The 21,867-nt window shown below is 40.2% G+C and overlaps 2 protein-coding genes across 3 annotated transcripts; both read right to left on the bottom strand.

Moving 5' to 3' along the window:
* Positions 1-2,538: 2,538 nt before the first annotated feature.
* Positions 2,539-7,426, bottom strand: LOC110522237 (headcase protein homolog). Its single transcript, XM_021600462.2, has 4 exons — positions 6,974-7,426; positions 4,559-5,647; positions 3,313-3,467; positions 2,539-3,035 (listed from the first exon to the last, which is right to left on the bottom strand). Exons 1-4 carry the CDS (start codon positions 7,134-7,136, stop codon positions 2,871-2,873), a joined length of 1,572 nt encoding a protein of 523 aa, XP_021456137.1. The 5' UTR covers positions 7,137-7,426; the 3' UTR covers positions 2,539-2,870.
* Positions 7,427-7,821: 395 nt separating this feature from the next.
* abracl (CF115 protein) lies at positions 7,822-21,425 on the bottom strand. 2 transcript variants are annotated; one of them, XM_036975433.1, is made up of 3 exons: positions 21,399-21,425; positions 13,300-13,365; positions 7,822-9,175 (listed from the first exon to the last, which is right to left on the bottom strand). In XM_036975433.1, exons 2-3 carry the CDS (start codon positions 13,358-13,360, stop codon positions 8,991-8,993), a joined length of 246 nt encoding a protein of 81 aa, XP_036831328.1. In that variant the 5' UTR covers positions 13,361-13,365; positions 21,399-21,425; the 3' UTR covers positions 7,822-8,990.
* Between the last annotated feature and the right edge of the window lie 442 nt (positions 21,426-21,867).

The following is a 21,867-nucleotide window of genomic DNA, read 5'->3' as shown; positions in this document are numbered from 1 at the left end:
CTTTTATACTGATAACAAGTTCAAACAGGTGCCATTAATACAGGTAACGAGTGGAGGACAGAGGAGCCTCTTAAAGAAGAAGTTAGTTAGGTCTGTGAGAGCCAGAAATCTTGCTTGTTTGTAGGTGACCAAATACTTATTTTCCGCCATAATTTGCAAATAAATTAATAAAAAATCCTACAATGTGATTTTCTCGATTTTTTTTTCTCATTTTGTCTGTCATAGTTGAAGTGTACCTATGATGAAAATTACAGGCCTCTCTCATCTTTTTAAGTGGGAGAACTTGCACAATTGGTGGCTGACTAAATACTTTTTTGCCCCACTGTATCTACAACACAAAATCCATGTGTACCTGTGTGTAAAGTGCGTACGTTATCATGTGTGTGTATGCATGTGTCTGTGCCTACGTTTGTGTTATTTCACAGTCCCCACTGTTCCATAAGGTATATTTTTACCTGTTTTTTATATCTGATTCTACTGTTCTACAGTTACCTGATGAGGAATAGAGTTCCATGTAGTCATGGCTCTATGTAGTACTGTGCGTCTCCCATAGTCTGTTCTGGAGTTGGGGACTGTGAAGAGACCTCTGGTGGCATGTCTTGTGGGGTATACATGTGTGCCCGAGCTGTGTGCTGGTCTTTTAAAAAGACAGCTCGGTACCTTCAGCTTGTCAACACCTCTTATAAAAGCAAGTAATGAGGAAGTCAATCTCTCTTCCACTTTGATCCATGAGAGACTGAGATGCAAAACCAGTTCTTTAAACATGCAAAACCTGTTTTGTTTAACTCTTGAGACATTTTTATTGGCTAAATTAACTTTGATCTGTCTTTTTAATTGTGTGCTCTGTATTTAGCTTAAGATAGGTTATAGGTAGGTGTAAAATAAATATAATTAGCCTTTAGCCTATTTCTGTAATTTGTTGGGTATGGTAGCCACCTGCCTTTGTTGGAAATTGCTGCAATATAGCCTGTTCAAAAGGTTTAAACCAGTTTGTAAGTGTTTTGCTCCATTCTGTTGAGCCATTTTCTTTGGCCAAATTAAATTAGCTCCTGAATGGTGCAGCATTCTAAGGCACAGTGCCAGAGGAGTCACTACAGACACTGGTTCGATTCCAGGCTGTATCACAACTGACCGTGATTGGGATGTCCATAGGGCGGCGCACAATTGGCCCAGTGTTGTCCGGGTAAGGGTTTGGCCGCGGTAGGTCATCATTGTAAATATGAATTTGTTCTTAACTGACTTGCCTAGTTAAATAAAGGTTAAACCAATTAAAAAAGTTCAAAATGTAATGCTGTGTTTGCAGCAATATAATAGCCTGCTCTTATTTTTCCTATAAACAATGGCTTGACTTACTTTTCATATTACCCTAAAAAAAAGTTTAGAAACTTTTGTGAAGGTTTGTTGTGGCTATTATTAAGCTTTAGCTACTGCAAGCCTATGATATGAAGGCAGTGTGCACTGGCGTTCCAAACAACTCTAACAGTTGAACTTGAGGTGAGCAAGAATGTTTCAGGCCTATTAGAGTTACTCATATAATCTTACACTATAACGCTTATCTATATACAGCATATTCTGATTGACAATGAATGAATTAGCCTCCTTCTGTACATCTATATCTCTATAACCATCACTCAATGAAATGCATGTTGGTGTCCTAGCATCCTGCCGGGCATATCTCTATCTTTCTGGGGCTAGGCCTAACCTTCTCTTCCATGATATAGGCTATATTTATATATATTAATATCATACAGTGGACACCTAAGCCTATAGGCCTATGCATGCAATGCCCTGATGCATTTAGTGCTCACATCTCCAACAGCTGAATCGTGAGGTGGACAATTATTATTTTAGGAAAGCAGCCCAAAAAAAAAACAAATTAATTGGCTATAATGTTCGGGCCAATATCCCTCATTTAGTCCAATGTGAATGGATATGGGCGGTCAGTAAATTTCTGAAATGTCTGGTCAATTAAAATCTTCCTGGTCACGTTGTCCGGCACCCTAAAAATGTTTAAAACATCCCACTGCTGGCCTGCTTTGAAGCTAAGCAGGGTTGGTCCTGGTCAATCCCTGGATAGGAGACCAGATGCTTCTGGAAGTGGTGTTGGAGGAGGCACTCTTTCCTCTGGTCTAAAAATAAATATCCCAATGCCCCAGGGCAGTGATTGGGGACATTGCCCTGTGTAGGGTGCCATCTTTCAGATGGGATGTTAAATGAGTGTCCTGACTCTCTGTGGTCACTAAAGATCCCATGGCAGTTATCGTAAGAGCAGGGGTGTTAACCCTGGTGTCCTGGTGAAATACCCAATCTGGCCTTCATACCATCATGGCCTCCTAATCATCCCCAGCGTACAATTGGCTTATTCATCCCCCTTCCTCTCTCCTGTAACTATTCCCCAGGTTGTTGCTGTAAATGAGAATGTGTTCTCAATCAACTTAACTGGTGAAAAAAAAAAAAAAAGAGATTCATAGTGTAATTTATATTGACTAATTTCTGCCTACTCTTTGCTGTTTGGCAATTATGATGAACAAGAGCATGCAACATTTCTTTCTCTCCTTTATTATATATTTGTCATCCTTTTGTAAAAAAGCAAATTTGGCATACAGATACATTCACTTGTTGTCACAGTATATGTGTTTCATCGTTTTAAGTGCCAGACAGTTCCGACCATTGTAGGTCTTATGAATATAACTTTTTCTGAAATCATATAGATGCTGTCTTGGACATTTTTAGTCGAGTCATATTCTTTCTATACATACAAAATAAAACAATAACTAAAGCCCAGAAAAAAGTATTTAAGGGCCAAAAATAAAGTTGCCTAGATAAAAAACAGAAACAAGAGAAACAGCACTAGCATGCATGCACATTTGTCAATAAGCTTCCAAGACTTTGAAGGAGGAGAATGGCTTGACAAAGTGGTAGTCGAGGTTCCCACAGTGGGGGCACTGCTGCACGTTGCTGTACTCTGAGAAGTACTGCATCCCCACCCTGACATCTATGACTGGCTTGCCACAGTGCTTGCAGTTCAGACGGGCCTAAGGGTACAAATGGAGGAAATGGCTAAGGATCCGCAGTAGTTGACTTTGCCATGCATAATGTCAATGAGACGATTTGATAGGAAGAGATCTAGCCCCAACACAAAACCTGATTTTTTTTAACTGACTTTGGTCCATGAAGCTACCTTATGGTAGGCAGCCTGCCATATTTAAATGACACCCCTGAACCATCTGGATGCTAACTCAAATATGACTTTCAAACTCATCGTGAGGAGAAAAAAAAAGATATATAGATAAATACTAATAGCCTACTCACCTGACAACATGGTGTGGCGGCCAGTATATCGTAGGTGTACATCGTCCCCAACTGGTGCCAGCTCCCATCCCACCTGGACTTGCACTTGATACAGACAATTTTGTGGACTCCCTCCAGACAGTCGACACATATTGCATACAGATGCATCAGCCTCCCTTTACAAGAGAGACAATAGGGTTGTTTAATAGATTCCACAAATAATCCCTAAAGCGTGAAAAATAATCATGCATTACAAAGCCTGAAGATCAAAGCAACAGCATTCAGCCACGGATGTAATTCTTATCCATGTGGTGAATAGCTACTAAGAACCTGTTTGTGGAAAACAGTATAGATTGACTTGATTGATATGCATGTCATGCTTGATCACATTCATGTGCCATAATAATTTTGTTTAGTTCTCAATGAAAGTAATGAATTATATTGTGCCAGGTTTATTATGGTGTGTTCTTATCTCAAATATATGCAAGGGATAACACCCTTGCTGACCAAAATAACAATTATGAAAATTCACAACCAAACGAGTTATTCTGAAATACACTAAAACATGCATATCTGGAAACAGCTGTGGTCCAAATCATTTGCTTGCAGCAACATACTGTAACTCCTGGGGCCTGATCAGCTGTCAACAGTAAGCCTGAACATTTCACTGTCCACATTTCTTCTACCACAACAGGAACCAGCATATAGGTGTCAGGTAGCCTAGAGGTTAAAGAGGCGCGCTAGCATGTCCGACCCAGGTTCGACGAGGAACAATCTGTTGGGAAGTGAGCTGGCAACCAGAGGGTTGCTGTCGGTACCAAATCCTAGATGACATTGCCTGCCGTTGTGCCCTTGAGCAAGGCACTTAACCCCACAACAACAACAGCTCTTGGGGGTCCAGTGTGGCAGCACCTCTACAAAATCTGTATGCATGTGTGTTTTTCTGCAGTGTTGGGTTCAAAGTCAAACGTCAGATGGAACGTGTGCAATTCACCAATAAAGTGATCTTTCTCTTAAACTCGGGTTCAAGACAATCATTTTCAAATTTTTAATTACAGGTCATCAGATTGTTTGTGGGAAAATATGTCCATAGAATATTAGAAAAATAATTATGTAATTTCCAGTTTGCAATATTTGAGTTTGTACCCAATCACAACATACATACATGCATGCATGCATGCGCAATGGTTGGGCAGTCTGCTGGTTTTGATAGCCTAAGTGTTTCAAATTCTGTTTCTCAGAGATGGACATTGTTCCAAAGACCTACCTTGCAGATGGCACGGCACATCGTACTCAATCTCATCGTGTCTGGAGGGGCTCAGGAACAGGGTTCCGTCCACCAGGGGGAACTGCTCAAAGACAGGCAGGGTGCGGTGGCACAGGGCACAGTTGACCATGTTCCTGTGGCTGGCGCTTAGAGCCGACAGGATGTACCTCCTCAGGTCCTCTCCCTGGCCCGCCTGGGCATCATCCTCCATACGTACGTGGTAGGTGTTCAGCTTGTGTCTGGGTATGTGGGTCAGCAGCTCTGTGAGGTCCAGCCTCCGCAAGAACTGCACTGGGTTGTCCCCTGGGGTGAGTCTGGGCAGGGGCAGGATGGTGTGATCGAGGTGGCCTCCGCGACCCAGCATGCCGCTTGCCAGCATGTGCTTCCGGTGACTCTCCATGTGCACCGCATTCTTCAGGAACTCCCCCAGGTGCCGGGAGCTGCGGGGCCCTGTGAATGCAGGCGGGGAGAAGAAGGAGAAGCCTGACGGAGGGGACTGACCCGGGGAGTCACAGGGTGAGCGGGGCCCCAGGCTGCTTCCACAGAATAGGCCTCCGTGACCCCTCTCCTGAGAGTTCTGCCGATCCACTGACTGTCGGCGAGGCAGCTCCTGACTGGATGCTCTGTGAGCCAGCTTACTGCCCCCAGGCAACTTGCCCCTTTTAGGATCATCAGGGGGATCCAGCCCACCTCCACATGCACCCCCTCCAGCTGAGCTGCTCAACTTCCCTAGACTCTTCTCCAGAGGCACCTTCTTCTTCACCTCTGTCATGCGCTTCACCTGGTACCAGTCCGTGTCTTTCTTAAGGTGGCCCTGGCCACAGCGGCAGGAGCAGAAGCGGAAGGCCAGGTCGTATCCCTTCTTAGTCCACATGTTCTGCCGGCACTGCTTCTCGTTCCAGCTGCGGGCCCTTCCAATGCAGTTGAACTGGACCAGGATGCTACTCTCCCACTCGTAGAAGCACTGCAAGTGCATCCAGTTGCCATAAGGGCAGCTATCACTGTTACACACCACACGTTGATAGTCATCCTTGTCAAGGTCAATGTCTCTGGCCAGACTGCACACAAGAGGGGTAGCACAGGGGGCCTCTGCAGCACACAAAACAAAACAGAGTTACTATATCACTCATAAACATATTATAACATCTCCATACGAAATATGACTTGAAAATACATTTTAAAAAACATGCTGAGGCTCAACATTCACTTTGGACATATTACAGAGCAACAAAACAATATTAAACAGCAATGTTTAACAGCAGTTAAACTGCTGACAAAATTCTATGCTGTTACTGAATGATTCAGGACTCAAACATCAATGCACAGTCTGTCTGGAATTTAACTTTAAAACGGTAATGGACTGTGTGAACATTCAATAATAAGAAGAAGGCTAATGGGATCTGTGTTATCTTGCAACATAAGAGCCATCATTGAGTATGGATCACTGAGAAGTGGTGCCTGAATACCTGTCAGACAGACAGACAGACACTGAGGGTTTCCCTGTCTCTGTGTGTGTGTGTGTGTGTGTGTGTGTGTGTGTGTGTGTGTGTGTGTGTGTGTGTGTGTGTGTGTGTGTGTGTGTGTGTGTGTGTATGGTAGATCAATTTCCTCCTTTCATTTCCTGTACTTCATTGTCATCTCTCAGCCCTCATAGTTTCTAGACAGTGTATCAGAAACAATCCCATGCATGCACTGTAATGTGCCTAACTATACCTGCATCAAAACTCAGTTCAGTTAAAAATAAAAATAAATAAGAAGAACGGGACTAGTCTATGCCTCTGCAACATGATTATGAGTCACCAACTTCAGGCTGCCAGGGTGATTCAAACATAAACCTGAGGCTCTGTACAATGAATTCCATCATTGTTCAGCTATTTGCCTACCCCAGCACATTTTATTAATTGGTAATATTTTGTTTATAAAGAGCCGACCGGAATATGTTTTACATAACAAAACATATTTCATTCAGATAGTAAGTTAGGCCTGGTATAACTTTGATGCCAACTATAATGTATATACAGCCTATATGCACAGCCTACTTATATCGTTTCTGTGTTACTTTATCTGACTCAGGACACAGACGTTGCAATACCGACAATGTATCAAATTAAGTTGAACTTGAGCAGGCAAGCGGCGAGGTGCCAGCACTACCCATGAACAAGGCCACAACTGACACTGTACATGTGTGCGTCGTGATATGACAGTGCATAGAGCTCCATTACGACGCATCATTAAATTATCAATGCATAATGCTCGTTGGCAATTACACTATAACGCGTGAGTTATGAAGCCTACAGTCGATAACAACAAAAATGTGAAGCACCGTAAAGCGTACGTTAGCTCATAGGCAATAATAAAATAAAATCCATTGCAATAACTTCGGTCACGCATGTTTTGACACAATTTCACTCTTACCACTTCTATGCTCGTTGAACGGTGCAGCTGTAGCCCCTAATAATGTTGCTGTTACCCCTGGTGCTCCTCCTGTTGCGGCAGCACTGGCTCCATTTTCTTGTTCATCTCCACTACTATTAGTCCTTTTATTTCTCTTCCCCTTGTTGCTTTTCTGGTTGGGCATTTTACTGATCCAGATATGAATACTTTCAACCCATCAACGGCTGGCTGACATTTCTGCGGATTCCATTTGAATCCTACTTGAGAGATGCAATGATTCTCTTCTTGATTGCAGGTGGTACTGTTTACAGCTATATTATCTCCATCCAGGTTTATGCAGTTGTGACAGCAAAGGTAACCTACGAAGAAGGCGTGTCCGTTTCTTGTTTTGATTCCTGCTCTGAATGTAGATCCGTCAGGCGCTGTTCTGTTTTCCTCCTGCCGCCATGACGAAACACTGCTCCGCCCCCGAACCTTGCTGTAAATTATTATTCGAATTAACAAGGGAGTCCCACGTAAAGGGTCCTGGTAGGAAAGGAAAACTCAAGTAATTCCTCAGGTTAAAGTCAATGCTTTCTTTGGGTTATCTGTGGTAACAATTGAAGTCATACTCTATCGCATTATCAGCTATCTTAATGATTACTTCTAAAAGTGCAGACATCAGTGCAGACTTAATAGACTGGTGGTAGTATAGCCTACTGTCCTTTTCACAATACATATATTCACATTTTCTTCAAGAATGCAATGTTATATAGCACAGCATAAGGTTACAAAATATATATATACACACACACATGACCCTTCTGTATGCAATACATCTGTAGTATGGAGCCTATAGATTTATTTATTTTTTAAATCAGGCTGCAAAGTGAACGTTTGTTCTTTATTAACTGAGTATTTCATCCACAGAACACTTTCTTTGGAATACATTGTCAATATGTCAATAATTTGGAAATTATTGGACTTTGGAAAGGAACTGCACTTTGATGATCATACATGTATTGTGCTCAATTTGTCATTTGTTTATTTTTTCTTGTTAAACCATTTTTTTTTTTTGAAGAGTTACTATTGCTTCCCATGTCAAGTTTCAAATGTATTTCCTACCAGGACACAATACTAAGCATCGTGTATCTTCTTTGAACATTAACACCATGCATGATAAGCCTATATTCACAGTTCATGGTAACCCACACAATTTGATGACAGAGTCTTATTCATGATAAGGGGCACATTACGTAAGCCACAACATACATGTTGCAGGTATAGAAATGTGATCAACAACTCCCTAGCCTGTAAAATAGAGAACATCTTATACATAATTTCTATCCATCTACAACATTTGAGTACTTTATCAATATGTCTCTTATTAAGACTATTCTATGCTTGCATAATATACAACACTGTATCTGGAATGAGGCAAACTTGTATTCTAAATAAACGAGTCTAATTTCAAAGGTCAGTTTAACATTTGGTCCTGAGGAACATTACAAAACCTAATTTTTATTTGGCACAAATCACCCTGTCATTAAATACTACTAAGAATCACACAGGAAATCCATTGGCTTAATCCCCCTTGGTTATAGCGAAGGCAAAGGTTTGTGAGTGGTCGATAGAGAAAAGACAGTCATGCGAACATATAAAAGCTTGAATAATACATACTCAAATGCTTAACATTAGCATGAATAAAATAAAAATCAATATGTGCAAAAGCCTCTCTTGAAACACTGCCATCTTAGTTTTTCTAAGGAAGTCCACAAGAGGTACCAAAATGACCATGTAAACAATAAATGAAGTTGCCATTTGGTGATTCCTGTAAGGTAATTTGTTTCCTAAAACAGCTAGGTGTATTTCGTCCCCTAGAATATACTCGTTATGAACAATATTCTAACGTGGTATACAAAGTGTTACATTCTCAGCCTGTACATTTGTAGTCCTAAAAATGTATCAAAATGTTGATTTGTGATCCCTGGTTGGTAGATGTAATAGTAACGCCTCAAAGAAACTTGACTTTGCATCTGAATAACGATAGCCATCAGTTTCATTCTTGCAGGAGTGTGATGTCAACATTGTCATGGACACCTTGCAGGAGCAGCTCCCCTTCAAATGCGATGATCTTCTTCCTCTTGGCAGCCCTCAGAGTCCCAACCAAAGCCTCAAAGATATTTGCGCACCTATCGTCATTGAACAGGACACCAAATTTTACACAAGTTTGTCCATCTGCATCTGTAAAACAAGGCAAGGTAGTATTAAAAAAGAGAATCCTGTATTCCTTCAATAATAAAAAAAAGAAAGAAAACGAAACGTTCCTGAAACACCTGTGAATGTCTATCACATAAACAATACTCGTCAAAATGTTTGTACACACCTACTCATGCAAGGGTTTCTTCATATTCTACAATGTAGAATAATATTGGCGAAAACATCAAAACTATGAAATAACATATGGGATCATGTAGTAACCCCCCCCAAAAAAGTGTTAAAATCTAAATATTTCATATTTGAGATTCTTCAAAGTTGCCACCCTTGGCACACTCTCAACCAGGTTAATGAGGTAGTCACCTGGATTACATTTCAAGTAACAGGTGTGCCTTGTTAAAAGTTCATTTTTGTGGAATGTATATCCTTCTTAATACGTTTCAGCCAATCAGTTGTGTTGTGATAAGGTAGTGTTGGTATACAGAAGATAGCCCTATTTGGTTAAATCCCAAGTCCATATTATGGCAAGAGCAGCTCAAATAAGCAAAGAGAAACGACAGTCCATCATTATTTGAAGACATGAAGGTCAGTCAATCTGGAAAGAATTACCTCTGCTGCAGAGGATGAGATAATTAGAACGAACTGCACCTCAGAAATTGCAGCCCAAATAAACACTTCAGAGTTCAAGTAACAGACATATCAACATCAACTGTTCAGAGGAGACAGCGTCAAATCAAGCCTTCATGGTCGAATTGCTGCAAAGAATCCACAAAAGGACACCAATAATAATAATAATAAGAAGAAGAAACTTGCTTGGGCCAAGAAATACACGCAATGGACATTAGACCGGTGGAAATCTGTCTTTTAGTCTGATGAGTCCAAATCTGAGATTTTTGGTGTCTTTGTGAGACGCATAGTAGGTGATCGGATGCCCTCCGCATGTGTGGTTCCCACCGTGAAACATGGAGGAAGTGTGATAGTGTGGGGGTGCTTTGCTGGTGACACTTGTCTGATTAATTTAAAATGAATCTCACCAATTGAGATTGGTTGTGATGAGTTGGACCACAGCATGAAAGAAAAGCAGCCAACAAGTGCTCAGCATGTGGGAACTCCTTCAAGGCTGTTGGAAAAGCATTCCAGGTGAATCTGGTTAAGAGAATGCCAAGTGTGCAGAGCTGTCAAGGCAGAGGGTGGATACTTTGAAGAATCTAAAATATAATCTGATTTATCACTTTTTTGGTTAGTACATGATTCCATGTTATTTCATAGTTTTGATGTCATCACTATTATTCTACAATGTAGATAAGTCAAAATAAAGAAAAACCCTTGAATGAGTAGGTGTCCAAACTTTTGACTGGTACCATGTTTAGTGTTTCCTCTAGCACTGCACAGTATTGGCAGGGGATGACACTGAAACTAGCCATTCCCAAATAGGCTGCGGCAGCTGAGGAGCAAATAGGGGGGATGCATTGCTCTGTAAACAAGGAATTAAAGCCAGGGGATTTTCAACAGCAGGAGAGAGCATGGAGGTAGTGGAGCTAATATGGGGTGGTTATTTGGAAAAGTCTGAGATGAGTTCACAAACTGGATGCTCCACTGCCGGAGGATAAAGTTGGTGTCCAAATGAAGACAAAACAGGCTTACTTTCAGTGCACCAATTAACTATGGATCACATTAATTGCATGATGGTGTTGGGGATCCACATGGTATGCAGACTTTGGTTCCACCCCAGTGCTAATGAACTCAACTATCCACCAAGCCCTTGAACCAGGGGAGCATTCAGCAGGACAACATTTTGGATAGAAATGTTATATAGAACAAACATGCCTCTACGCAACGTTTGTTTGTTTGTTGGAACTAGTGCTGAGCAATTAATGCTGAGGTCGGTTCAGTTATGCTTATTTGAAAACAAAATCATGGATTTCGATTTGATATATTTTATTAAGCAACTGCATTATGAAATACTGACATTAAAATTAGTAGAGCTTTTTAATGGAAATGCCAAAGCCAAAAACAAGCAATTAGGGTTCAATGAGATCCATTGAAAATATTCCATCGTCTCAGTCAGGTCCACATAGTAATTAACTATTTTAAGATATTTATGTTACTTAGTTTTACTTGATGGCTTTATAATTTTACTTAAAGTCGTCATCTCATCTCAGGCAGCCAGACATTTCTGTTCTTCCCATACTGTAGGCTACTGTCTTTAGTCACCCCATTAAGCTAGGCAAGCCTGCCTAAGGATGCTGCTCTCTGAAGATATCATTTGACTAGTTCTTCAAAGTAGATCAGGCATACTTTCAATAACTCTATCCCTATCATTCTTTATGTTGTCTCTCTCTCTCTCATACGGTGGCGTATGGGGTCTGTGTGCATCTAAACAAACCGGCATAAAATTAGTGGTGTAAAGTACTTAAGTAAAAATACTACAAGTCATTTTGGGGGTATCTATACTTTACGATTTATATTTGACAACTTTTACTTTACCACGTTCCTAAAGAAAATAATGTATTTTTTACTCCTGACACCCAAAAGTACTCGTTACATTTTGACAGGAAAATTGTCCAATTCACACACGTATCAAAAGAACATCCCTGGTCATCCCTACTGCCTCTGATCTGGTGGACTCACTAAACATACATGCTTCATTTGTAAATTATGTCTGAGTTTTGGCTATACAAATAATTTATACTTTTGATACTTAAGTATATTTAAACCAAATACTTTGACACTAGTATTTTACTGGGTGACTTTCGCTGGAGTCATTTTCTATTAAAGTATCTTTACTTTTACTCAAGTATGACAAATTGGGTAGTTTAACAACAACTGCATCTGTGTCTGAGCCGGTAACGAACAGGTGCAATGGATTATGGCCATTGCAGTTAATTACCACTTTTCGCCACTAAACTATACTGAACAAAAATATAAAAACGCAACATGTAAGGTGTTGGTCCCATGTTTCATGAGCTGAAATAAAATATCAGAAATTCTCCATATGCACAAGCTTATTTCCTTCAAATTTTGTGCACAAAATTAGTTTACTACTCTTTTAATGAGCATTTATTCTTTGCCAAGGTAATCCAGCCACCTGACAGGTGTGGTATATCAAGAAGCTGTTTAAATAGCATAACCATTACACAGGTGCACCTTGTGCTGGGGACAAGAAAAGGCCACTAAAATGTGCAGTTGTGTCACACAATGACACAGATGTCTGAAGTGGATGGAGCATGCAATTGGCATGCTTACTGCAGAAATAACCACCAGACCTGTGAGGGGGGACAAAAACGAATTTGGAGTGGCTGGACCTACCGGCTCCCAGAGCCAACCCTGGCTCCACCCCTGCCCAGACATCTGAAATCCATAGATTAGGGCCTAATTAATTTATTTCCATTGACTGATCTCCATATATGAACTATAACTCAGTAAAATCTTTTAAATTGTTGCATTTATATTTTTGTTCAGTATAGGTTGAAATGTTGCTTAATAAAAACTACGACTCCCTTTGGACCAGCATCCCATATACTGTTCTTGACTTAATTTCTCATGATTTGATTTCTCTCGAGAAACTAAATGGAATTCAAGTAATTGAACCAAAGTTGGAAATGTGTTGTTTAATAACCGAAACCCCCCCTGAAAATATGGTTAATGGCTCAGCACTAGTTAGAATTTAGCTGGGAGGGAAAAATTTAAAAAATAAAAATAAAAAATAAGTCTACACACCCTATTTGGAAAGAATTGTAGAAGTTTCAGATTACAGCACAACCTCTATTACAGGAATCACACCACCTATCCCTGCTGATTTGATAATTATAAACAGATGGTCTTGCAAAGTACATTGATTAAGCACTTCATCCGGTTGGTTTCATCCTTGGGATTGACATTGAGGTCTGAAAGGACGCCTGAAGATTATGATCACTTGCCTGAATTAAGTATCTATTTTCATCTTCACATACGGAACTAGAAGGACCAGACTACTGGAATTAGGATTTTGGTTATCAGTAAAAAAAAAATAATAATTAAAAGTCACCTGCCTAATGGAGCAACCTCAACTTGTGACAACTCGGGTCACTTGCCCCGGTCAATAGGGCAACCCCCATTGCATTGGTTATTTGTTATAAGCAAAGTGCACTGTAATACAAGACTATACTTACTTTTACTGCCAAGCCGTTGGATCTCTCCAACAAGCAGAGATACTTCATGTTGGACGTTCATTGCAACTAGAAGTGTAACAAAATGTAAGTGTCACATGCCAATATTATATGGGCATTCCCAGAAACCAAAAGCAGCAAGGGAGAGGGGGTGTCATAATGTAGACATGTGTCATAACATCTCTTGTAATGTATTATAGGATAAATGGGCTCCTGGTTAAGACAGGATACACCATCACAGTATTATAAAGATGGTCCGTTTCTCAAAAATGTAGCCTACGCAGCAGCAGAAACAAGTCAGTTTCACATTGTAACAAGCTGCAACAAAATTGCCTTCCATATGAAAAGTGGGGCGGCAGGTAGCCTAGTGGTTAGAGCATTGGGCCAAGTAAATGAAAGGTTGCTAGCTCTAATCCCCAAGCTGAAAAGGTACAAATCTTTCGTTCTGCCCCTGAACAAAGCAGTTAACCCACTGTTCCTAGGCAGTCATTGTAAATAAGAATTTGTTCTTAACCGACTTGCCTAGTTAAATAAAAAGGTAAAAAAAAAAAAGAAAAAGACTATCAATGCGGAAGTAGGCAAGCTGGGCTCAGTAGGGTTTAACCTATTTACCACAGCCGCAAAGTCAAAATGGGCTGTAATGGTGACAAAAAAAACACCCTTTGTCTAAATATAAGTTTAAGCAAAAATTAGCAGTGTGGTTTGGGTTAAAGTCACATTTTAAGAAGAGAAATTGTAGAAATAGGCGAGATATGACTTTGTTGCTGTGATAGGTAGTGATCGGTCGTCACTAGTTAAGGGAATTTAGAATCAATCACGTTGAAATAGACGGTGAATCCGTTTCGAGACCCATTACTTGACCCCTGTCCAGCTTGACTATTTCGATCCTTTAAAAAATAAAATAATTTGATTATAGACTACATAAACACGGCTATGGCAGACAATGGAAGGAAATGCGAGAGGCTGCCGGCTAAAGTGATGATAGAGTTTAAATGTAGGCTAATAACCCAACAGACTATGCGCATGTTCTATTTCACATTTAATTGTTATTAGGTTGCGGTATTTACCTGAGTAAGAGCGATATCCCGATATAACACGATGCCTGAGTAGAATTCAACAGGAAGAGAAAGAGGGACGAAGCAAATTAAAACCGTACCATAAAAGGCAGTATTGCCGACGTCATGACCACTCCTTCTTTGGCTACAGGGAGGGGGAGCTTAAAACTCCTTTTAGCTTTGGTGATGATCACCTAGTTTATACAGAGCTCAGTTTTGAAGGCATAGGCTTACGTGAAAAATCTTGTTTTAATACGTACATAAGGCAAATGTTCCGGAACCAATTTACGCCTAGAGGAACATGTTTTTTCTGGAACATGCTTACTCCTGACATTGTCTGGAAAAAAAGCTTGGTTGATGCATTACAAAATATTGTATAGCAAACAAATTTAAGGAAGTGCTCTTTAAGATTGTACATAAGCTATATCCATGTAATTCTGTGTTGTCCAAATTTGTGGCTAATGATGACATCTGCGAAAAAGTGAACGTTTGACTCACTTGTTCTATGAATGTTAATGGTCTTGTTATCAATGCAATAGTAACATATCTATGATAGATTTTTGGGAAAAACCTTGCAGAATACTTGTTTACCTTTTTGAACACCACCCATGTTGTTGACAAATGATATGTTACTATTGCAATGATAACAAGACCATCTAAATTATTGTGATTTATTTTTTATTCTTGTTGCTTTAAACAAGACAAATTCCAGAATTCTACACCAAAATAGCAAATATTTTTGATTGAATCATCTTTAAGATATTATTTTTGTTATTCACTAGGGATAATATCTCCCTGAATCATGGAGATTTTTCTGAGTGAATACAAACTGCACTAGAATTGTATTTTTTTTGTATATAAAAACTCAGCAATAAAATAAAACAGCCCTTTCAGGACGCTTTCTTTCAAAGATAATTTGTAAAAATCCAAATAACTTCAGATTTTTATTGTAAAGAGTATAAAACACTGTTTCCCATGCAACCAAACAATTAATGAACATGCACCTGTGGAACGGTCGTTAAGACACTGGCAGCTTACAGACGGTGGGCAATTAAGGTCATAGTTATGAAAACTTTGGACACTAAAAGAGGCCTTTCTATGGACTCTGAAAAACACCAAAAGAAAGATGCCCAGGGTCCCCGCTCATCTGTGTGAACGTGCCTTAGGAATGCTGCAAGGAGGCATGGGGACTGCAGATGTGGCCAGGGTAATACATTGCAATGTCCGTACTGTGAGATGCCTAAGACAGCGCTACAGGGAGACTGGACGGACAGCTGATCGTCCTCACAGTGGCAGACCACGTGTAACAACACTTGCACAGGATCGGTACATCTGAACATCACACCTGCGGGACAGGTTGGTAACAACAACTGCCCGAGTTACAACTGGAACTCACAATCTCCCCATCAGTGCTCAGACTGTCCACAATAGGCTGAGAGAGGATGGACTGAGGGCTTGTAGACCTGTTGTAAGGCAGGTCCTCACCAGACATCACCGGCAACAACATCACCTATGGGCACAAACCCACTGTCACTGGACCAGACAGGACTGGCAAAAAGTGTTCTGCCATGGCCATCGAAGAGCCCAGATCTCAATCCCATTGAGCACGTCTGGAACCTGTTGGATCGGAGGGTGAGGGCTAGGGCCATTCCCCCCCAGAAATGTCCGGGAACTTGCAGGTGCCTTGGTGGAAGAGTTGGGTAACATCTCACAGCAAGAACTGGCAAATCTGGTGCAGTCCATGAGGAGGAGATGCACTGCAGTACTTAATGCAGCTGGTGGCCACACCAGATACTGACTGTTACCTTTGACCCCTCCTTTGTTCATTCAATTTCTGTGGAACTTGTTCAGTTTATGTCTCAGTTGTTGAATCTTATGTTTATACATGTTAAGTTTGCCGAAAATAAACGCAATTGACAGTGAGAGGACTTTCTTTTTCTGCGTGTACACTACCAGTCAAAAGTTTGGGGTCATTTAAATGCTTCTTTATTTTTTTTAAGAAAATGCCAAATATTTGTCCATTAAAATAACATCAAAATGATCAGAAATACAGTGTAGACATTGTTAATGTTGTAAATGACCATTGTAGCTGAAAACAGCAGACTTTTTAATGGAATATCTACATAGGCCCATTGTCAGCAACCATCACTCCTGTGTTCCAATGGAATGTTGTGTTAGCTAATCCAAGTTTATAATTTTAAGTCACTAATTGATCATTAGAAAACCCTTTTGCAATTATGTTAGCACAGCTGAAAACTTGAATAATTTAAAACTAGCCTTCTTTAGACTAGTTGGGCATCAGTGTTTGTGGGTTCAATTACAGGCTCAAAATGGCCAGAAACAAAGAACTTTATTCTCAAACAGTCTATTCTTATTCTGAGAAATGAAGGCTATTCCATGCAAGAAAATGCCAAACTTAAGATCTTGTACAACGCTGGGTACTACGCCCTTCACAGAACAGCGCAACCTGGTTCTAACCAGAATAGAAAGAGGACTGGGAGGCCATAGTGCACAACTGAGTAAGAGGACAAGTACATTAGAGTGTCTAGTTTGAGAAACAGACGCCTCACAAGTCCACAACTGGCAATTAAATAGTACCCGCAAAACACCAGTCTCAACGTCAAAAGTGAAGAGGCAACTCCGGGATGCTGGCCTTCTTCAGTTGTGCACCAGGGCCTCCCACTCCTTTCTATTCAGGTTAGAGCCAGTTTGCGCTGTTCTGTAAGGGAGTAATACACAGCGTTGTACAAGATCTTCAATTCTTTGGCATTTTCTCGCATGGAATAGCCTCTCTTTTCTCAGAACAAGAATAGACTAATGAGTTTCAGATGAAGGTTCTTTATTTCTGGACATTTTGAGCCTGTAAATCGAAACCACAAATGCTGATGCTCCAGATTCAAGCAGCACAACGGTTCTCAGCTGTGCTAACAATTGCAAAAGGGTTTTCTAATCAATTAGCCTTTTAAAATTATAAACTTGGATTAGCTAACACAACGTGCCATTGGAACACAGTAGTGAAGGTTGCTGACAAACGGCCTATGTACGCCTATGTAGCTATTCCATAAAAATAAAAGCCTTTCCAGCTACAATAGTAATTTACACCATTTAACAATGTCTACACTGTATTTCTGATCAATTTTGTTATTTTAAATGGACAAAAGTGCTTTCCTTTCAAAAACAAGGACATTTCTAAGTGACCCCAAACTTTTGAATGGTGGTGTATGCATTTTGTCTGTAGCTGTGTTTTGTTAGACATGTTTGATGTAGGGATGTAAATTGATAATTTGGTATTATGAAAAAAATAAGAGGTTGAGCGTCGCTGTTGGACACGATTAGCATATCTACATTTTGCCATTTCCACTGCACTAATATGCACGGTGGCTGTATCGTCTGTTGCTGCATGTGCTTGGTTTAGCCATTGACTACTGCAAACAAAGCCATTCATTAAAAAAACCTATAGAAAAAAAAAGCTTTTAAAAAGGCTACTGGCATCGGAGTGTGTTTGAACTAAGGTTGTGTTTCAACCCATATCTTTTTATTTATTGGCAAACTCATTTTTTGGGGGTCACATTGCTACCTCAAAGATAACTACAGAACAGGGTACTGGTTTTGAGTCTTCCTTCCAATCATGTCGAAGGGTTTTTAAAATATTCGATACTCAGCCAGACAACCCTGAGGGCCAGAGGGCTCTGCCCAAACTGGCTCTTAAGAACAGATGGTCATGCAGATTGACCAAAATGTTATAAACTGGTCAGGTAGGTTAGGTTTATGAAATATTCTCTGACCAGTGTCCCCGGTTTCTCTTTTGGTCACTGTAGCCTACCTGACAATCACACATCTATCCCAGCTGGCAGAATTAGCAGCAGGACTCAAAATACCCACTTCCTGTTCTTGGTTAGTCTCTTGAACCAGAATCTGGCCTTGCAGGAGATGTGGATAAGGTGAATCACCTTTAAGCCCAGGAAGCATCCATTCAACTTGCCATTGGCCAGATTAAAACTTAATGTTAAAATACATTCGTTACTCACCAAATATGGAGTTTTGAATAGCAACTATCGCCATTTACTGCCGTCAGGGCCTGTATGTACTTCCAAAAAGTCTAAATAAAAAGTTTTTTTTTAATGCCTCATTGGCATCTCCAATGTATTGAGCCGTTGTAGACTTCCAGCAATGACGGCAGTAAATGACAATAGTATATCCCTTCCAGTCTCGCAGTCCCTGCTGCTGAAAAGAATCCCCAATTGCATGATGCTGCCACCACCATGCTTCACAGTAGGGATGGTGTTAGACGGGTGATGAGCTGTGCCTGGTTCTTCAGACATAGCGTTTTGCATTCAGGTCAAAGAGATACATTTGTCTCATTAGACCACTGAATCTTTTGCCTTATGCTTGAAGTCTTTCATGTGCCTTTTTTGCATACCCATCTTAGCCAAGGAACTCTATCGTTCTGTCAGAGTGGTCATTGGGTTCTTGGTCTCCTCCCTGACCAAAGGTCTTCTTGCCCAGTTAGGTCAGCTCGAGGCAGAGTCTGGGTAGTTCCATATTTTTTCAATTTCTCAAAAGATGGAGACCACTGTGCTCTTGGAAACATTCAACACTCTATAAGTTGTTTTATACCCTTCCCCAGATATACCTTAATACAATTATATCTCGGAGATCTACGGACAATTCCTTGGACTTCATTGTTTCTGCTCTGACATGCACTGTTGGACCTAGGTGGTTCTTCAAGGTTTTATTGGCAGACTATATCCAAAGAGGTATATTGCCACCGCTTGGTGGGATGAAAACATAGTTTAACAAAAAAATAAATAAATAGGGTAATGAAAAAAATAAACCTCATAAGCTGGGTTCTAATACTCAAACTGGGTTCTAATACTCATACTAACCTCACTAATCATACTATGTCTGATGTAAATTGAGTATGTAGTATGCTTAGTGGTCAGAGTGTGGATATAGTTAGTATGACAAAGTTCCCGGATGTCGTACTAGTCGCCAAAATACGAAGTATACAAGCAATGGACACCATTTCCGCACTTTTGTATTTCGCTACACTCGCATTAACATCTGCTAACCATGTGTATGTGACAAATAAAATTTGATTTGAATTATTCAGAAATAGGCGTGGCTTCACAACGTTTTCAGATTTGAAGAAAATGGCGGAAAATATGCAACAGAAGTCTGATGAGAGCAGATTCAAATTTATTGCTTTAACTAATTATGACAAATGTTAAGAAAATGTTGAGCAATGTAATAAAGTAATGCCTTTTCAAATAAGTTACATTGTGTTGGCAGACAATTTGTTAGCTACGCTATCCTTACAAACCGCATAGCATTACAGCAGTATGTACCAGATATGTTAGCTACCTACTAACATTAGTTGGCTACTAATACATCGAACTTACCAGTATATTTACTTCATGCAATCTACCCAACATTTATTGACTTGATTATTCACGTAATTCATAGCTTTGCTAAGGGGTATGTATAGTGGTTCAGGTGTGTTTGTAAATTCACTCTGGCCATCTAGTCCAATTTCAGAGCACTCTCCTCTGACGGTGCCAGAGCTCAGAATAACTGATGAATTTACGAATGCTCACTCATTGAATGTGGCAATTGTCAGTAAACCTCAGCAAAAAAAGCCTAATTAAATTGTTGCCAGCAGCATAGTTAGTCACCAACACTCTGGATAACATGAAAACAGCCTAACCAGCTCTGCTAGGGTGAGTAAAATACTCACGAGTGAGGTTCTCATTTGTGTCTGGAAGTAGCTAGCAAGTTAGCTTGGGTGCTTGAATTTACTTTATTTTACCTTTATTTAAATTGCCAAGTCAGTTAAGAACAAATTCTTATTTACAGTGCCGTTGCGAGTCAAATGTTCTGACTCTCGCGGATCAACGCTACTCCTCAGCTAAAGCACTTCAAATTTATGAACGGACAATCTGACAACACACTGAATTTATGAACGCTCTGAGTGCACTCTGGCACTCCATATTGAATTTACAAACATGTCTAGCTAGTAATTTGTTATGCTAACAAGAGATTGCATAACAACAGCATCAACTTACAGTACACAGGCAAAGCGCTAGTACACGCAACTGAAAAGACACCATTCAACAACAGTATACTAAAATGAACTAATAGTTTCCATATGGGTATTCGAACAGAGCGCTATTATTCTCACAAAACAAAAATGTACTCCTTCACTTGGTCAAATGTACTCAGCTCCCACACAGGCTCTGGGGCCTGAGAGGGGGAGCATCTTCAGACAGTATTCCCTGCAATGTTTCAGCTGCGAAATCCGATTATATAATGGCAGTCTGCAAACAAAAATTAAAGGTGCATGCCACCACCTACTGTGCTGGACTGTGTGTCAATCACAGTTTAAAACATTATCTCCACATTTCTAAATCCTTCTACCTAACTCGGTACATTGAGAAAATAAGAGTCCTACTAACAGACCCACCCCCAAATCCCTTCCAACCCCCCTACACTTAAATCGTTCCCTCTCTTCAACAATATAACATGAGGCACCGTTTCGTCGACCATACACATGTTTACCAACCAGATGTAATGACAAGTTCAATGTAGGTGCAATCAAGCAAACACCACTTCCTTAATCTGACCTTTGAATCTTGGTCCACCAACCTTTTCTTTTGAGGGCATATAAATGCCAGACCTTGGGCTCAGAGTCCCATCTCTTCTACCACACATCTATCAAAATGGCTCTGATGTTATATTTGGCCTCACCTCTACCCAGTGGAAAATGATCACGTCATTTTAAAGCCCATTTAAAAGTTGTAGAACCAATGGCCATTCCCTTCCACACCCAAATGGGCTGGGACCCAACATAATCTCACTACTACAGTACACCCAGTCCCTCAATTCACCATAATAACATTAATGCCTCCAATAGTAAGTCACTCCTATTAGATTTGCCAGGACTTCTGACTGAAGTCCTGGAGATCCAATAACCTTTTAATCGCTTTCTCAAGGATTTCCAGTTTCTTTGATTTTTGGTTAGTTTGTCCTGTACAATGAATTACTTACGCAATAAACGAAGCAAACTCAACCTTCTTTACGATTAGTGTTCCAAGACCTCTCAACCCACTGACATTGTGGGACAGGTGGGTTTCTTTCTAAATCATGTCCTAACAATTGAATTGGCCACAGGTGGACTCTAATCAAGTTGTATCGACCTTGACTAACCTGTTTCCCCACACATTGCCTCTGCACCTGTACCCCCTGTATATAGCCTCGGGTCTGTTATTTTATTGTTGCTCTTTAATTGTTTGTTATTTTTATTTGGTCTTTTAAAAAAAAAAAAACATTTCAGTTTATCTTAATACTTATTTTTCTTAAAACTGCATTGTTGGTTAAGGGCTTGTAAGTAAGCAATTTACTGTAAGTTCTACTACACCTGTTATATTCGGTGCATGTTACAAATAACATTTGATTTGATCAAAGTCTCAAGGATGATCAAAGGAAATTGGATGTACCTGAGCTCAATTTGGAGTGT

This window comes from Oncorhynchus mykiss, chromosome 4, assembly GCF_013265735.2.
Source record: "Oncorhynchus mykiss isolate Arlee chromosome 4, USDA_OmykA_1.1, whole genome shotgun sequence".
NCBI lineage: Eukaryota > Metazoa > Chordata > Actinopteri > Salmoniformes > Salmonidae > Oncorhynchus > Oncorhynchus mykiss.
This window is presented reverse-complemented; position numbering and strand designations above follow the sequence as displayed.

Excerpts from the sequence above, each read along its gene's own strand:
- LOC110522237 (XM_021600462.2), bottom strand. The coding sequence starts at position 7,136 with ATGCCCAACCAGAAAAGCAACAAGGGGAAGAGAAATAAAAGGACTAAT. Across the intron at positions 5,648-6,973 it reads GTTCAACGAGCATAGAAGTG|AGGCCCCCTGTGCTACCCCT; the intron begins GTAAGAGTGAAA and ends TGTGTGCTGCAG. Across the intron at positions 3,468-4,558 it reads TGTGCCGTGCCATCTGCAAG|GGAGGCTGATGCATCTGTAT; the intron begins GTAGGTCTTTGG and ends TCTCTTGTAAAG.
- abracl (XM_036975433.1), bottom strand. The coding sequence starts at position 13,360 with ATGAACGTCCAACATGAAGTATCTCTGCTTGTTGGAGAGATCCAACGG. Across the intron at positions 9,176-13,299 it reads CCAACGGCTTGGCAGTAAAA|ATGCAGATGGACAAACTTGT; the intron begins GTAAGTATAGTC and ends CTTGTTTTACAG.